The sequence below is a fragment of the Bison bison genome, unplaced genomic scaffold, assembly GCF_000754665.1.
Source record: "Bison bison bison isolate TAMUID 2011002044 unplaced genomic scaffold, Bison_UMD1.0 scf7180017864108, whole genome shotgun sequence".
NCBI lineage: Eukaryota > Metazoa > Chordata > Mammalia > Artiodactyla > Bovidae > Bison > Bison bison.
In genome coordinates, this window is record NW_011494680.1 from 9,105,576 (window position 1) to 9,123,889 (window position 18,314).

The 18,314-nt window shown below is 44.7% G+C and overlaps 1 protein-coding gene across 1 annotated transcript in view; it reads left to right on the forward strand.

The window, feature by feature from the left end:
* XKR4 (XK, Kell blood group complex subunit-related family, member 4) overlaps nt 1–18,314 on the forward strand; it is a 185,246-nt gene that overhangs the window by 63,608 nt on the left and 103,324 nt on the right. Inside the window, exon 2 of the mRNA XM_010839017.1 lies at nt 7,209–7,408. Coding sequence (XP_010837319.1) covers nt 7,209–7,408 — 200 coding nt within the window. The remainder of the gene's footprint in view (nt 1–7,208; nt 7,409–18,314) is intronic.

The following is an 18,314-nucleotide window of genomic DNA, read 5'->3' on the forward strand; positions in this document are numbered from 1 at the left end:
TGAGCTTTAAGCCAACTTTTTCACTGTCCTCTTTCACTTTCATCAAGAGGCTCTTTAGTTCCTCTTCACTTTCTGCCATAAGGGTGGTGTCATCTGCATATCTGAGGTTATTGATATTTCTCCCAGCAATCTAGATTCCAGTTTGTGCTTCTTCCAGCCCAGCATTTCTCATGATGTACTCTGCATATAAGTTAAATAAGCAGGGTGACAATATACAGCCTTGACATACTCCTTTTCCTATTTGGAACCAGTCTGTTGTTCCATGTCCAGTTCTAACTGTTGCTTCCTGACCTGCATATAGGTTTCTCAAGAGGCAGGTCAGGTGGCCTGGTATTCCCATCTCTTTCAGAATTTTCCACAGTTTATTGTGATCCACACAGTCAAAGGCTTTGGCTTAGTCAATAAAGCAGAAATAGATGTTTTTCTGGAACTCTCTTGCTTTTTCGATGATCCAGAGGATGTTGGCCATTTGATCTCTGGTTCCTCTGCCTTTTCTAAAACCAGCTTGAACATCTGAAAGTTCACGGTTCACGTATTGCTGAAGCCTGGCTTGGAGACTTTTGAACATTACTAGCGTGTGAGATGAGATACATACATATATATATATATATATATGTATATAATACTGTAAAGCTTTGTGTGTAGCCAGACAGCAGAAGAAAATACAAGTTGCTAGAATCACTCTTTATTAATGTTGTTTCTTTAGAACTCTTACGCACAGATTTTACTCTGCATTTTTCAGGTAGTAAAAATAACAGTGATAACAGCTAAACTGTTTAATATGCTATAAGCTAGAGAAAGAAAATGCAACATTAGAAAATATATGCATAGCATCCTCATAGCTAGTAATGATTTCCGATTCAGCTATATTAGTAATTAACATTTGATCAAATATTGTTTAAGGACTGAAGTGTTCCTTATAAATATGAACCATCTGAAACATGTTCTATACTTCTCATTTCCTTACAAGTAATGTAAAGACTGTCTCCATCACATTAAACAGTGGGTTAAACTAGCTATATAATGCTTGATATATATAATTTAACATACTAGCTATATAATGCTTGATACACTGGACATTTGGAATTTTCCTCCCAAGCTTATCACTTTTGCCGTATTTTGTTTAGGTCTGAAGTTGGTAATATGACAGTCTGCAACTTTGGTCCAGGTTGCTCATTACACCTGGAAACTACTGATGAAAAGGAGTCGAGAATTTAAATGCTATTTACATCTTCAGAAAGTCATTGGATTACATTTTGTGTCATTGGATTAGATAGTGTGTGAGGGGTGTGGGTGAGGCATGGGTGTCTGTGTGCAAGGCATGGTAGGGAATTCTAGGTATGTTTGTGTGCTTACATCATCAGTAACAGAAGAAATTACAAAATTAAGATATTGCTAGGACTGCGATTATGTTGATAAAATTGGTGAATTCCTGGTGTCCTTTCATGATGTAAGGAAAAGTCTATCTTCCACTAGCATGCTCCCTAAGACAGTAATTAGTAAGAATGACCCTATCAGAAAAATTAGTCATACAACAAAGATGGCAAACGTCTTCCAAATGTGTCCACCTCGGAGGAACTGATGGACATGCTGACATTTCTGAGTGGGTTTTAGGAAACATCTCTTAGCAGGAATGAGAGCCGTGTGTTTAAGCCACTATCCTCTCATGCTCACTGCATGAACTTCATCATCAGTGACAAAGACTGGAAATTTGTTTTCCTCTTAAATGCTGCTCTTTGGTAACTATTCTAAAATTTTTACTATGAATATGACTTTCTCTAAATCCTCCCCATATAAATATCTTTTCATTACCATGAACTTCCTTGGTCATCTATGCCTCTTGGGCAACATTTGTCTTTTCATTAATATAGCAAAGCAGAATCCTAAGAAGAACCTTAGTGAGCCCCCTCCAGTCCACACCTGGACCCAACATTGGGTTCTTTTGACAGCCAGGAGGTCTAGAAGCTTCTTTGCTTCCCAGCAGAGTGTTGACCTTCCTCATATGCCCTCAATCAGGCCAAGGCCAAGTTCAGTGTGATGGGAACACCTGTCAGAGTAAAATGCTTAAAGTAAATGAGAAGGACTAAAGGCATAAAGCCACTTAAATGACAAATATCAAAGAGATGGCATTGCAAATGAGCCCAGGATGCAGGTAACCTTGGTGAGCAGCGACATGCCCGTACATCATGAATCCGGCACGTGCACAGAACACAGCTTCTCGTCTGGCGCTCACCCAGCCATGAAGGAGGATGGTTCTCTCCACCTTCAGATAAAGAAGTCTGGCTCAGAAGCTAAGTGGCTCTGAGACTCAGAGGGGAGAAAATCCTTCCCAGTTAAATTATGACAGCCCGTATACCAAGAGGACAAGACTGCTCAGTCTGTATCTTCAAGTAGGCGAAGGGGCATTTTCCAGGAACAGGCTGTCAGCCATCCTCCTCTCCCCCAGTGCAAACATGTGTTTGTAAAGTAATATAAAGTATCTAGATTCATCTAGGCTAGTAGTGTACAATCACGAACTTCTCAACTCTGTCTACTCGGTAGACTGCTGCCAAGAACCATTAAAAAGCTAACTTATGGGGATTTCCCTCGTGGTCCAGTGACTTCGACTCTGCACTCCCAGTGCAGGGGACCAGGGTTCAGTTCTTGGTCAGGGAACTAAGTCACATATGCTGCAACTGAGAGTTCACATGCCACAACTAAAGATTCCTTGTGCTACAACCAAGACCCAGTGCAGCCAAATAAATAAATGTGTTTTTTTGTTTGTTTGTTTGTTTGTTTTTAAAAAGCTAACTTGTGGAGTCACATGGATCAAGGCAATGCCATGTCTCTGACTAGGATCGTAAGTTCTCAGACTTCACTGGTAGGTTGGCTGGAGTACAGTGGAAGCAGCTGTCAGATCTGCTGAGTGAAGGTGCCAAGGCAGCCATGAGGCCACTTCGTGGAAGGGCAGACGATGTAGGCTAATGTCACCATTGTGTTTGTCTCTGACCAAGGGTGCAGTTAGGCACCTCTCCAGTTTCTTCTGCCCCAGTTATTATTCCAAGTGATCTGTCTCCAGTTTCCTGGGATTCAGTTCCAGACGAGAAACCTCATGTCTACTGCATCACTGTTGTTTAGCCGCCCAGTTTGCGACCCCATGAACTGTAGCCCACCATGCTCCTCTGTTCACAGGATTTCCCAGGCAAGAGCACTGGACTGGGTTGCCTTCCTTCTCCAGGGGATCTTCCTGACCCAGGGATTGAACCCACAACTTCTGCACTGGCAGGCAGATTCTCTACCACTGAGCTACCAGAGAAACCCATTGCATCATTAGTTCTTACCAAAGGGATTATAATTCTTTACAGAATATTTCTGTTTTAAAACATCTTCCCTTTTTGGAGCCCAAGTAAAGCCTCAAGGTGTTTAACACAGGGAGTAACTCCAAGGCTCTTGGCCTAGTAGCTATTTAAAAGACAAACAAGCCCAAACACCTGCACAGAAGAGTTAACTTGACAGTTTTGTTCCTGTTTCTGGAACACCGTGACTTTTCTCAGAACACAAGTCCTTCCTTGTGTCATTCTAAATTTCTATGGATAAGAACTCATGAGCCTATTCTTTTGTATTTATTTCTCAATTCCCTAAGCAGTTTACTTGATCTAAAAACATAAAGGAATGTCAGTTCAGCTTCTTTGCCCAACCCAATATCTGGCCCCATTTGTTAGAACTGAATGACAAACACGGCCCATCTTCCTCTGCTTCCTGTGTTGGTGTTTCGTCTCTAGAGCAGATGTTATTACCTGTTAGTAGAGAGTCCACAGGAGTCTCTTTAGATAGATGTGGGGGGCTCTGTGTTAATGGGTACAGAATTTCCTACCCTACGAGAGTAAATTATTATGAAACCAGGTCTTTCTGAAATCAAACCTCTGGCCATACGTTCCATGGCAGGGCAGTGTGGAATTGCATGATCCTCTCTTGAGGTGGGTGTCTGCACAGCCCACACAGGAGGTGGCAGAGGCAGAGGGGAAGAACGTGACACTGAACTTCAAATGTGTGTTTTCATCCCCCACTCACCTGTGGCAATTCTTTCTCACCCTTGTCATGAAGAACGGGTGGGAACAGATGTGAGCATGGTCTACATTTCCGCTCACATTCACTGGGCCTCTTGTTTTCCAATCTTCCCTCCGGCAGCTAATAAAGAATCAGTTCAGTTCAGTTCAGTCGCTCAGTCGTGTCCGACTCTTTGCAGCCCCATGAATCACAGCACGCCAGGCCTCCCTGTCCATCACCAACTCCCGGAGTTCACTCAGACTCACGTCCATCGAGTTAGTGATGCCATCCTGCCATCTCATCTTCTGTCATCCTCTTCTCCTCCTGCCCCCAAGCCCTCCCAGCATCAGAGTCTTTTCCTCCCGCCCCCAATCCCTCCCAGCATCAGAGTCTTTTCCAGTGAGTCAACTCTTCCCATGAGGTGGCCAAAGTACTGGAGTTTCAGCTTCAGCATCATTCCCTCCAAAGAACACCCAGGGCTGATCTCCTTCAGAATGGACTGGTTGGATCTCCTTGCAGTCCAAGGGACTCTCAAGAGTCTTCTCCAACACCACAGAATATTAACACATATATATGAAATTTAGAAGGATGGTACCAATGAGCCTATGTGCAGGGCAGCAAAGGAGACACAGATGTAAAGAACAAACTTTTGAATTCAGTGGGAGAGGGAAAGGGTGGGATGATTTGAGAGAATAGCATTGAAACATATATATTACCATATGTAAAATAGATAGTGAGAGTTCGATGTATGATGCAATACACCCAAAGCCGGTGCTCTGTGACAACTGGGAGGGATAGGGTGGAAAGGGAAGTAGGAGGGCGATTCAGGAGGGAGGGGACACATGTATACCTATGGCCAATTCATGTTGATGTATCACATAAAACCATCACACTATCATAATTATTCTCCAGTTAAGATAAAACATTAAATAACATAATCAAATGAGGTAAACCACTTACATATAGAGAAGATGGACAAGAACCAGTTGTGATCACAAAGCCTCTCTATTGTCATCATTTTTCAGAGCACAAACTAGAGAAAAGGCCGAGGCTGACATTTTCCTCATGACTAAGTTGTGAGTGTAAGACTCCTGATGTCCATCACTGCTGATTTAGAGAAAGTGGAAAACTCTCCTGAGATTGCACGCTAATGTCTGTTACATACCAACTGTTCTGCATTTCCAACTGGAAGCAAAAGTGATATGATGGAGGCCCTTGGTCCATCTCACGCAAATAACTAATTGTTAGAGAATAGAATTTGCGGGACCTCCCTGGTGGTCCAGCAGCTAAGAAATGCCAAATGCAGGGGGCCCGGGTTCAACCCCTGGTCAGGGAACTAGATCCCACATGTCTCAACCAAGAGTTCCCATGCCACAACTAAAGATCCTGCAGGCCTCAACTAAATCCCAGCACAGCCAAATAAATAATTTTTTTAAAAAAAGAAATAAAACTTGAGACTCCCCCCCCAGTTCAGTGTAATATATGTTGGTACATCCCAGAATGAACAGAAAACAGGGCTCACTGGTACAGCTTCAGTGATGTGGGGTCATGCCCCAGCCTTGGGGGGCTAGGACAGAAGCCAGCTGGAAGCAGTCAAGCTCATACAGCGAGGTGGCTTCCATGCTGGTGGTCTGCACAAGTCAGGAGCAGGGGTCGTAAAGGAAGGTCTTCTCAGCAGTTTTAAACCACAACTGTAAGTTTCTATAGTGGAGAAAAGAGAGAAGATAACTCTAAGAAAACGTAATGTGAATGTGCAAAATCCATTTCAGGCCAATGCATTGCTTATCAGAACTCAGAGCATTTTCCTCATCTTTGTGTCTCTACATATGTAGTTCCCATGGGCATTTTTGGAACTTTTTGCATGTTCTGAATTTTTAAATTCTGAAATATTTTGCAAATTCATGTTAATCTGTATATATAATGTGAATATAAATACATATATATATAAAGTATATGTTTAGGGTAAGCTCTTTTTTCATGCTATCAAAGAACAAATACAAGTTTGTCAGAATAAAATGTGATGACTGTTCACAGACAGCATCTCTCACACCCAACAGGAAGTGGTGTTGGCTTTTAAGATTGTCAAGCTTGTTCTCATTCTCCCACTTTCCCAAACACATTAGAAAATTAACATGTAATGCTTACCATTACCACACTGATGATTCTACTCAGGATATTTTTAAAGCAGTGGGGTAATTTTATTGTGGATTCAACACACTGGTTTTCTTTCTTCTTTTGTATTTGTTTGAAATTTTCAGTAGTAAATATTTTTTTAAAAGGTTATCAGAAAGGACTCCCATGGTGGTCCAGTGATTAAGACCCCATGCTTCCACTGGAGGAGATGCAAGTTTGATCCCTGGTTGGGTAACTGAGATCCTGCATGCTACACAGCTCAGCCAAAAATAAAAAATACATAAATAAATAATTTTTACTTTAAAAAAAAGGTATCAGGAAAACTTACAAGCATATACACTCTGGAACTTGACACGCATTCTGTCCTTGGAGACATGTCTCTTGAATATTGTAAAGCACATAGAGGCACTGACCAGAAAGGGTATTTGTAGATTTTCAACATAGCACATCCTTTCTATACCTCAGTTTCATCTCCCTCCTCAAAACTGCAGGGCAGTGAGATGCTTTCAGGCTTCCCAGCTGGCGCTAGTGGTAAAGAATCTGCTTGCCAATGCCACAGGAGACATAGGTTTGATCCCTGGGTTGGGAAGATCCCCTGGAGGAGGAAACAGTAACCCACTCCAAGAATCTTGCCTGGAGAATCCCATGGACAGAGGAGCCTGGCGGGATACGGTCTATGGGGTCACAAAGAGATGGACATGATTAAAGCGACTTAGCACTCACAGGATGCCTTCAATGAGGATGAAAATTGCAATGACTCCTCAAAGTGAACCTTTAAGAATAAGGGTTAACTTGGAGCCTTAAGTGATAAGCAGAGAAAGGCTACCCCATCCAGTATTCTGGCCAGGAGAATTTCATGGGCTATATAGTCCATGGAGTCACAAAGAGTCGGACACAACTGAGTGACTTTCACTTTCCCTTTCACTTCTAATTGATAAGCCACTAAGGCCGTTGTTTCCTGTGTGTGCTTGCACAGATACTGTGGTTTGCGGAAGAGCAGACAGGATCAGTCATCACTCTGGTCTCTTATCCTCCTGTTTCCTTTCTAGGTATTTCCACACGATATACCTAGGTATTCGAAGTCGGCAGAGCGGGGAGAACGACCGGTGGAGGTTCTACTGGAAGATGGTGTATGAGTACGCGGACGTGAGCATGCTGCACCTACTGGCCACCTTCTTGGAGAGCGCCCCGCAGCTGGTGCTGCAGCTCTGCATTATCGTGCAGACACACAGCCTGCAGGCCCTGCAAGGTAAGGGCTCCAGTTCGCTCCCTGCACCTGGGGAAGGACTGTCTGGCTCCTTTGCACAACCCAAGGACCGTTCCAATAGCCTTTGTTGACGCCGGTCATGGTGCTCCTGCCTAATGTCGGCTGCTTGACACCTGCATTTGTGAACGAGGCTTGTTTTCTTCCTCGCCTTCACTTATCGTGGGTAATTTACGGAAAGACAATTCTGTTTTGCTCTCGAGCTGCCCTCTGAGTAGGAAAAAAATCCTTATGATTTTACACTTGGTCAATATGAGAACAGAATCAGCTGAAGTTTTCTGGTTTGTATGATAATTTCCAAACATTTCAAGAAAGACTTATAGTCTTCTCTCTCTTGAATGTTTTATGCATATGAGATATTATGTACATTATATATGTAAATTTTTATATTTATTTGAATATGAGGGTAATCTCTACCATTTCCTTTTGACATTAAGAGACAAAGGGAGAGAGAGATTAAAAAGAAATGATAGAGATTACCTTAATATATTTAAAAACAAGGTCACATGGGAAAATGTCAATATTAAACAATGTATTGTTTGTGTAGTACAAAGTTTTATGAAACAAATATTACCATCAGATTAATATTTTTGTGTTTTACTATCTTGTTGGATCACCTTGTCAGTAAGATGATTCAATTAATAACAGATCTGCCCTGCCATTTCCTTAGGGCCTGCTGCTCCAATCTTTTCAGAAGCAAGAAGATTAGACAGGCCAGTGGGTAGACAGGTGAATATATGTGGAGGATGATGGATACATAGCCATGTTCTAAATAGTTTCCTGGTAATATGTCCATCCTGTAATTGATAGATATTAAATAGATAACATTCTATGATGTGTGCATCTTGTTTCAACCTCAGCAGAGCCTGGCTGTGACTTTCTTTGTGTACTAGGCCATCTTCTAATCTGAGACTTGATCAGGGGAATCCCTACAATGTCCTTATAACTCTTTATTGCAAGGAGCACACTAACCTAGTAACTGCGGGGAGGGGTGGGAGACATATGACAGGAAAAGACAAGTGGAGAGGGTGCTGGTAGCCAGTGACCCGTGGACTTATGAGTTCTTGGCCCAACCCTAGCTCTACACAAGAATAGCTGCAGTGCACGAAGTCTGAGAAGAGAGTCAAAGAGAACCACGGGGTGTGAGCGTCACAGGCCAGAAAGCAGATTGGAAGAGAAGACGGGTGTTAGCACAGAAACAGAAGAGATAAGCTTGGAGAACGCGAGACATATGAATTGTCTGTGGAGGAGCACGTTTAGAGATGAAAGACCATGAGCTGCACAGGGAGGCTCTGGCTTTGCTTGTCTCACTTCCTTGCTGTGATATCTGGTGCAAGTCACTTAAGCTCTCTGGGTCCCCATTTCTCAAATGTAAAGGGCACAAACTAGAAGAGATGGCCTACAAACCCCTTGACGGCATGGCTGTACTGTTGCATCCTTACAGGGTCAGGCACAGGCATCAAGACGGGGTCTGTACCTGAGGACACAAATGCAGAGACAATATGAAGCTGAGCCTCTGTCAGGTTGCTCTTCTCCAAAACAACTCACGAGCCCCTCTTGGTATATAGTTGCACACCTGAAAACTCTCTAAAAGAGAAAACCCCAAGCACAAGCGGAGGGGGGCTTGCAAGCCACTGTCCAGTAGCCCAAGGTTACTAGGCATCTCCACTAGTTTCCTGAAAGATTTGAAAAATCACAGAAAACTTTTCACCCTAAAAATGATAGAGATGGAGGAGGGAAGGGAAGGTGGGTTATAAGATATGAGTTCATCTTTTCCATCTGAGTTTGATGTAAAGTTTTAGAGAGAAAAAAAAAACAAACAGAGAAAAGGCAATCCACTGGCTTCATCAGATTGTTCATCCTTAATATAGGAATCAAACCACGTGTTTCTTGGAGTTGTGGCTCTTCCCTAATGCTGTTCCCAGTTTAGCTGCTAAGCTCACTATTGCATCAGGTCTACTACAGACTTTGGGATTGGGACCTCATCTTTGGCCAAGGCAAGCCTTGCTATGAAAATCAGAGAAACATAGGGGAAACATGCTCTGTGTCTCCCCCAAGAGGGTCTAGAGACAATTGGATCCAAAGATCACTAGGATCAACCAAGTTGTTGAGCACAGATGAGAGATAAGACCACTGAGCTGCTCAGCCACTTGTATGGTAGCTATCTTCTAAGCAGGGAAGTGGGCAGAAAGTTGTGCTTAAAAACAACAACAACAACAAAAACAGAGTAAATTGTTGTTTAGTCAAGAAGTTGTGTCAGTCTTTTGCAACCCTGGAATTTTCTAGGCAAGAATACTGGAGTGGCTTGCCATTTTCTTCTCTGAAGGATCTTCCTGAGCCAGGGAACAAACCATATCTCTTAAGTCTTCTACATCAGCAAGTGGGTTCTTAACCTCTAGGACCACCTGGGAAGCCCAGAAGCTAAGAGGTTTCCCTTAAACAGACACTGTCCCCAGCCAACCAGGATGAGAGACGACTTGGGTGTGACAACTGCCTCCTTTGTCACATCCTGATGAGGACTTTCTAGACCCAAATCCCTGGATTTCCAGTTGCTCCACTTTACAGTGCTTCCCAGGTAGCTCTGATGGTAAAGAATCTGCCTGCGATATAAAGTAGGTAGGACAGCGGGCTGCCTCCCCAAGGTCAGGTTAGACAAGGAACCCATCCGCCCCCAGGCCCAAGTCCTTTGTGCTGGGTCCCCATCTCTGTGCCCGGCTCCACCCCTGGATTTCCTCTGGGGAGGGGAAGCTCCGGTGACAGTACCAGCCTCGAGGGGGACTGTGCTCGTCCCTTCAGATCTGTCTACTTTTCCATTGTTATTCTCATTCATTCATTAACACATTTTTTAAATGTCTATTGAGTGCATGCTGGTGTGTGAAGTGCTGTAAAATTTGTCCTAAAACTTTACTTTTTATTAAAAGTTTGTAATGTGACATTGTAAAGAATGTGACAAAACATATTTAGAAATGCCTAATTTATCTGGGTATTTTCCAGAATGAGCTGTTCCACCTTCTAGGTGGGATGATATGAAACTAGGGGAATCCCACAGTGCATCTGGTTCCCCTTCCCCAGAGAGGGGGCCACGCAGCCCCTACTTGAGCCAATTGTTCATTAGGGAACAGATCTCACTGTGTCACAGACTCTATGTGGAAGGCAAGTCGTGGGCGTCCAGCCCACCACCACCTGACACATGGGTCTCTGACCTATTCTGTCTCCATTCACCTTGCAACTTGAGGGTCCACCATCCCACCGGAAGGCTGCTCATCACCCCAAGACCAATGTAGCAAAAGCTGTCTTCCCCAGCGCTGGGCAGGCTGTTCCCCATCCCCTCTGCAGAGTGTTCTTCCCAATGCCCTTAATGCACTCAGTGTTCATGCCAAACAGGTGAGCTCCAGTCCATGGGCACAGTTGTCTCCTGAAGTTGAGCTGAACACTTAACAAGAGTTAAGTCTGGGTTTCTGAAGCTGTTTATTTTAAGGTCCTTGTTCTTGTAGCCATTTAGTTCAATTAGGACTTAGGAAATGCAAGTGTTAAGTTTGTTTCTATGAAATCTATGCTCATAACTTTGGGAAGAGTGGAGCAGACCAGAGAGGACAGTGCATTTCCAAGTTTGTATCAGGACCCCTCTCCTAGTGTCTGGTCTGAGGATGCTGCGGGCCGGGAAGTCTGCACCTGCCGCCCAGCTCTCCTATATCTTGCTGTGGGCACCGGCTCGCTGGCTCTTCCTGCACAACACCTGCCAAGAGCTTGTGAACTTACTTTAATGCCCACACCACTCAGGGGTTTGCTGTTGTCTCTCTGATCCTTAACTGGTGTGTGTTTTGCTTTTTTGTTAGTCACAACCTAAAAGTTGAGAGTTATGTTTAATTGGTGTTAGTTTTTAGGACTTCAAGCCCAGGAGGCAGCATCGAAAGTGACCCTAGGAGAGTGCTCCAGGGAGGTGAGGAGAGCAGCCAGGTTATATAGAAGTTTTGCAACAAAGGGCAGGTAATCTGAACATCAAAAGATTCTTGTGAATTAAAGAAAGCCAGATACCCCAAGTTGAAGACTTTAGTGCTTTTCTATGTAAGGGAAGATGCAAGAGTCTGGGCTCACTGAAATCATTCCTTTCATATGCAGCTCAGCTCTCTGGGGCCAGTGTCTTGTGCTTTCTCAATCTGAGCTCTCTAGGGGCTCACTGAAGGGAGTGGCTACGGTCTGATGGCTGTCAGATCACAGGTATTCTTCTCTTTCCTGAGTTCCCTTAAGGCTCACCAGGCCACAAAGGAGGGTTGCAGTCGCTGATGGCTGTGACATCCTTGTTTATTGATAAGGCAGGAAATACTCCATTTCTCATTAGGTATGTCAAAAAGCGGGGATTTAAATCAGGGAATCTACACAGGAAGCTGAGAGGGCAAAAAGAGGATGCTCAAATGAGTCAGAGATTCTTAATTAAAGGAAGCAGCTCTCAGCACTGGGGTGAGACGCATGAGAAGGAGGAGCACAGCCTCTGTGGAGGGGCCCAGCCTGGCGAGTGCTGGGTGACCAGACAGGCCAGCCTACCTACTGCAGAGATGCCCAGGGAAGGGCACCAGGCAAGGATGGAGCCAGGCTCATAGGAGTATTCTTACTTCTGAGGGCCTGTCCCAGCAGCTGCTCCCCCTGCCACGGTGGAGCTGTGCCCCCTGGCATGCCAAGGGCTGGAGACCAGACAGGTCCGAGGATGAGAGTAGGCTGATCTGAGCTGGAAGCCAGAAAAATGTCCTCTTACCTGCCCCCCTCCCCCCCGACCTTCCAAGCTCCTGCCAGGGTCCCTTCTTGGCCAAGCCTAGCACGAAGCTGGTGTCAAGGGTCTGGGGACTCCCACCTGCCGGGCCCCCACTCAGCTGGGCTCCTTTTGCCTGACTCCACCTAAGAGATTCGCTCATCAAGCTAGTTAAAAGCTATTCGTGAGTGAAAACTGGAAAGACTGTCATAAGAGACAAATGCACGCACTTTAGACCTTGGCAATGGCGTTGCGTTAAACATATCCACGTAGCCAAATCAGGGAGGTGACACATCTTTCCTGAGATGTCCAACCAGAGCTCAGTGGTCACTCAGCGCTGTCCGGCATCAGGCATGATTTCTCCTTGAAACTCGCCTTCCTGCTCCAAAACAGATTGCTTCCTTCCTTCTTCCGTGTTCTCACACTTCCAACTGTCTGCCTCCACCACTCCAAACTGCTGGTCTCACTTCCTATTTCAGTGAGAAAAGAGAAGCAATTAATTAAGTTAGAGCTGCTGTATTTTCCCACTGCTAAGTCCACCTGCTTCTGTACCTGTCACCTGGCTTCCCTTTACACATTCCTTCCTGGCTGCATGGACCCAGTGCACACAGGGGGCCCACTGTAAACCACCGGTGGGTACTTGTTGAATCAAAGGAAGAATGATTATCTGCTGGGTGACAAAGCCCTTTGCTAGGTGTGCTTGACCCAAAATCGAATGGCACAGTCCTCCTCTCAGAGAATTCAACCTAAGAAAAAGAAAAACCAAAAAATTGTTATGGCTCAGCAAGCTGTGTTCTGTCGGTGGGCATAAGGTCACGCAGAATGACCTCTTATAGAAAAGGATACAGAGCAAGTAGAAAAGCTGCACTGTCTATGACGTCAGGGCACATTGGAAGGATCGGGGAAGCTTCCATGAAAAGAGAGACCTTTGAGCTGGGTCACAAACGTGTGGAGTATTTTGTCACATTCAATAAAAAAAAGATAGTAACATGAACAAAACCAGAAGAGAGAGGTCAGGGGGTTTGTCTGCACCTGTCTGTTCAGCCATGCTGGCAGATAACATCTCCTCAAAGCAATGAGATTGCTGGTGTTACTTACAGCACATAATAGATTTATTCCTGCTATTTGAAAGATATTTCTAGTAGCAGGGTATATCCTGCATATATACTTTACAAAAATACACCGATTTTTCTGTCCATATTACTTTTCAGCCTATGTTTTTACGTTGTTCATTACTTGGGGTTAGCAATAAATTAACCATTTAAGTAGTAAATTGCCAATCTGCTTAATTGCTACATATATGGAGTTGAGTTTTCAAGTTTTTTTAATTTTTTAAATTTATTTTTAGCTGCACTGGGTCCTTGTTGCTTTGTGGGCTTTTCTCTAGTTGTGGCAAGTGGGGGCTACTCTCTGGTGTCCGTGCAGTGGCTTCTCCTCATTGCAGTGGCTTCCCCTCATTGCAGTGGCTTCCCCTCATTGCAGTGGCTTCCCCTCATTGCAGTGGCTTCTCCTCATTGCAGTGGCTTCTCCTCGTTGCAGTGGCTTCTCCTCATTGCAGTGGCTTCTCCTCGTTGCAGTGGCTTCTCTTCTTGTGGAGCATGGGCTCTAGGCACACCGGCTTCAGTAACTGGCACGCGGGCTTAGTTGCTCCATGGCATGTGGGGTCTTCCCAGACCAGGGATCAAACCCTGCATTGGCAGGCGGCTTCTTAACCCCTGGACCACCAGGGGCTCCTTTGAAGACCTATTATCATCAATAACTCTGTAAGGAGAGGCTCACACACCCGACAGGCTTGTTGGCCACACTGCTCCACTGTGTTGAAAAGTATTGGCAGAATAAACGATGGATGCCATGGGATAATGATATTATTGATCCCTGTATTTCACATTCAATCACCTCTGAGTCATGGTACCATTCCAAATTAGAAGAACAGGGAGAAGCTGCATTTGCTGATCACTGATTCAAGTGCTTGAAATCAACTCTGTGTGGTAGCAGCCCCCAGCACAGCTGTGAACAGTTTTGAATTTGAATCATTTTGAACATAATATGAAATAAGGGCCTGACTATTTTTAGGTTCTACTTAATTATCTCCAATAATCAAGCACAAATCTTGGTATTTTTCCACTCAGTATTCCTCTTCTCTCTCTCTCCTCCTCAGTGAGGTGGGAGTGAGCGTGCATGCGTGTCCAGGCTGTGGTGACAGACTGGGTGCTGTGGGGGTGGGGTGACAGATCAAACAATTGCACACACATGGCCTGCAAGACCAGAGACCTGGTGGGAAGTTGTGGGGTGGTCGGTGCAATAAAGAAGCAAACAGAAATAAGGGTTGTCTACAGTGAATAGGGGTCCCCAAACAGCCACTGTTCCTTTGTCTTTCTTGTCGATTCCTGGTTTACCAACCTCCAGCTTTTGAAGTGCGGTGCTGGAGAAGACTCAAGAGTCAAACCAGTCAATCCTAAAGGAAATCAACCCTGAATATTCATTGGAAGGGCTGATGCTGAAGCTGAAGCTCGAATACTTTGGCCACCTGATGCAAAGAGCCAACTCATTGGAAAAGACCCTGATGCTGGGAAAGATTGAGGGCAGGAGGAGAAGGGGACAACAGAAGATGAGGTGGTTGGATGGCATTACCAACTCAATGGACATGAGTTTGAACAAACTCAGGGAGATAGTGAAGGACAGGGAAGCCTGGCATGTTGCAGTCCATGGGGTCACAAAGAATCAGACACAAATGAGTGATTGAACAACAACAACTTCCACTCTCCCCTAATATTTCAGTAATGTTTCAGCCCTTCATACCTTCATGGCATAAACTCACGGAAAAGCAGAGACATTACTTTGCCAACAAAGGTCCGTCTAGTCAAGGCTATGGTTTTTCCAGTGGTCATGTATGGATGTGAGAGTTGGACTGTGAAGAAAGCTGAGTGCCAAAGAATTGATGCTTTTGAACTGTGGTGTTGGAGAAGACTCTTGAGAGTCCCTTGGACTGCAAGGAGATCCAACCAGTCCATTCTGAAGGAGATCAGCCCTGGGATTTCCTTGGAAGGAATGATGCTAAAGCTGAAACTCCAGTACTTTGGCCGTCTCATGCCAAGAGTTGACTCATTGGAAAAGACTGATGCTGGGAGGGATTGGGGGCAGGAAGAGAAGGGGACGACAGAGGATGAGATGGCTGGATGACATCACCGACTCAATGGACATGAGTCTGAGTGAACTCCGGGAGTTGGTGATGGACAGGGAGGCGTGGTGTGCTGCAATTCATGGGGTCGCAAAGAGTCGGACACGACTGAGCGACTGAACTGAAGAGATGTGAGTCTCAGTTTTATTCAAGGACCTTATTGATGGTGATAACCAAGGACAGGGCCTCTCAGCAACTCTGAGGAAACTGTTCCAAAGGGGTAAAGGAGGAACTAGTTTGGATATGATTTCTGACTGGGAATGCATGCAATCCAGCATGCATGCATGCTTGCTAAGTCTCTTCAATCGTGTCTGACTCTTTATGACCCCATGGACTGTAGCCGTCCAGGCTCCTCTTTCCACGGAGATTCTCCAGGCAAGAATATTGGAGTGGGTTGCCATGCCTCCTTCAGGGGATCTTCATGGCCCAGGGGTTGAACCCAAGTCTCTTATGGGTCCTGCCTTGGCTGCTGTTGTTGCTGCTAAGTCGCTTCAGTCGTGTCCAACTCTGTGCGACCCCATAGATGGCAGCCCACCAGGCTCCCCCGTCCCTGGGATTCTCCGGGCAAGAACACTGAAGTGGGTTGCCATTTCCTTCTCCAATTCATGAAAGTGAAAAGTGAAAGTGAAGTCGCTCTGTCGTATCCGACTTCATGACCCCACGGACTGCAGCCCACCAGGCCCCTCCATCCATGGGGTTTTCCAGGCAAGAGTACTGGAGTGGGGTGCCATCGCCTTCTCCGCCTGCATTGGCAGGTGAGCTCTTTACTACTAGCCTCACCTGGGAAGTGTGCAATCCAGCATACATCCTGCTAAAAGGTTGCTGCTGCTCCCAAAGAACAGGTACCTTAAGTTAATGATTTTAGTGCTTTTCTATATATGGAAAATGCAAGAATCAGGGTTCATTAAAATTCTTCCTGGGACTTCCCTAGTGTTTCGGTGGTTAAAACATTGCCTTCCCCAATACAGGGGATGTAGGTTCAATTTCTATTCAGAGAGCTAAGATGCCACATGCCTTGGGGCCAAAAAACCAAAACCAAAAGTGGAAACAATTTTGTAACAAATTCAGTATAGACTTTTAACAAATTGTCTACATTTAAAAAAACCTAAAATAAAAAATAAAATTATTCCTGAGATATACATCTACCTTTCTGTGGGGCCTGATTTTCCAAAGCACAGAGTGCTTCATCCTGACTTTATCCTGAATCCTTCTAGTGTCCATTGTTCATCACTCTTAGAGATTGATGACTTAACCTTTGCAGAACTGGGTGGGGAGCAACGCTCTTTGGGTTTGTTTGGTTTTTTTTGCTGTTTGTTTACAAAGGAAATAGCAGCCCACTCATCTAACTTTTATGCCACACTCAGTGCAGGTATTTACTTTGAATATCAACATACTGTAATTGTTATTTCTAAAAACTAAAATATAGCTACCCCAAATGCTCTCTGAGCAGGGTTGAAGTGAGGTCAACTTCATAAAAAATTCAAAAGTGGCTTACTTTGGTATTTTCCCAATTTTTTTCTAGGAAGCCACAGACAGAGTGGCATGCTCAGGGTTTTCTTTCCCAATTCGGGTTGGGGGTGTGGATTAAGGGAAGCACCCAAAACCATAAATTGCTTTCATCATGAAACCCATTCTCAATGACAAACTTTTGCCGCCACAAAACGTGCATTTGAGTCTAGAAATATTTTAGAAAGTTAGACTGAGTTTTAAAGCATTCCTTAGTCATGGAAGCTAATATTTTCTTGATGACTCAGCAGGAGTAAAGACATGGGATCATTTCCTGTTGACTGATTTAAGAAAGGCCTTTTTTCCACTGAACCACTCAGGCATGCATGGGAGCCCATATGTATGCAATCAATCGGTAGAGATGAGATCCCATCTCAGTGAGCCAGATGCAAGCAGGAGGAAAAAGGAGCAACGTTCAATTGGTCTGTAAATGCTCCTTAGCATAAAAGCACGTGGAGAATCAGTCCCAAGGCGCACAATGAGCTTCTGATTGCAGGAGGACAGGCCTGCTGAGAGCTGCCTCAGAAGGGTTTGTCAGCACTTCCATTGTGATTCTTCATTTCCGCAGCTTTCCACTCAGCTGAAGAAAAAGTCCAAGAGTCTGTGAGACTAAGGAGTCTCCAAACCTCCAAAACTTTTAAAACATTCACAGTATCATCACTTCACACACTTGGGTGTGGAGTTCTCCAGTGTAGGGTTGAAATGTAGGGTTTTCCAGTGTGTAGGTTCCTGTGAGGGCTTCACTTTGTCAACAAAGGTCTGTATAGTCAAAGCTATGGTTTTTCTAGTAGCCATGTTTGATGTGAGAGTTGAACCACAAAGAAGGTTGAGTGCTGAAGAGTTAATGCTTTTTAATTGTGGTGCTGGAGAAGACTCTTGAGCCTCTCTTGGGAAGCAAGATCAAACCAGTTAATCCTAAAGGAAACCAACCCTGAATATTCATTGGAAGGACTGTTGCTGAAGATGAAACTCTAAAACTTTGGCCACCTGATGTGAAGAGCTGACTTATTGGAAAAAGGCCCTGATGCTGGAAAAGATTGAGGGTAGATGAAGGAGGCAGCAGAGGATAAGATGGTTGGATGGCATCATCAACTCAATGGCATGAATTGGAGCAAACTCCAGGAGATAGTGGAGGACAGAGAAGCCTGGCATGTTGCAGTCCATGGGGTCGCAAAGAGTTGGACATGACTTAGGGACTGAACAACGACAACAAACCAACCTTACCACCAAGACTATACTACTAACCCAGGGAACTGGAAATGCTACATCACTGCTTCTTCCAGGAAGGAAAGAAGGATGAAAAATTCAACACACTGAAATATCAGAGGCCAAAGAAAAGCACCAGAGCTCCATAAATTCTGCATACCCCAGTGGTGCCCCAATTCTCCACTTACTTGATGCTTGTCAGGATATCTAACGCTCTCCTATACATCGAGGGCACGGGGGGGGGGGGAAAAAAGGGG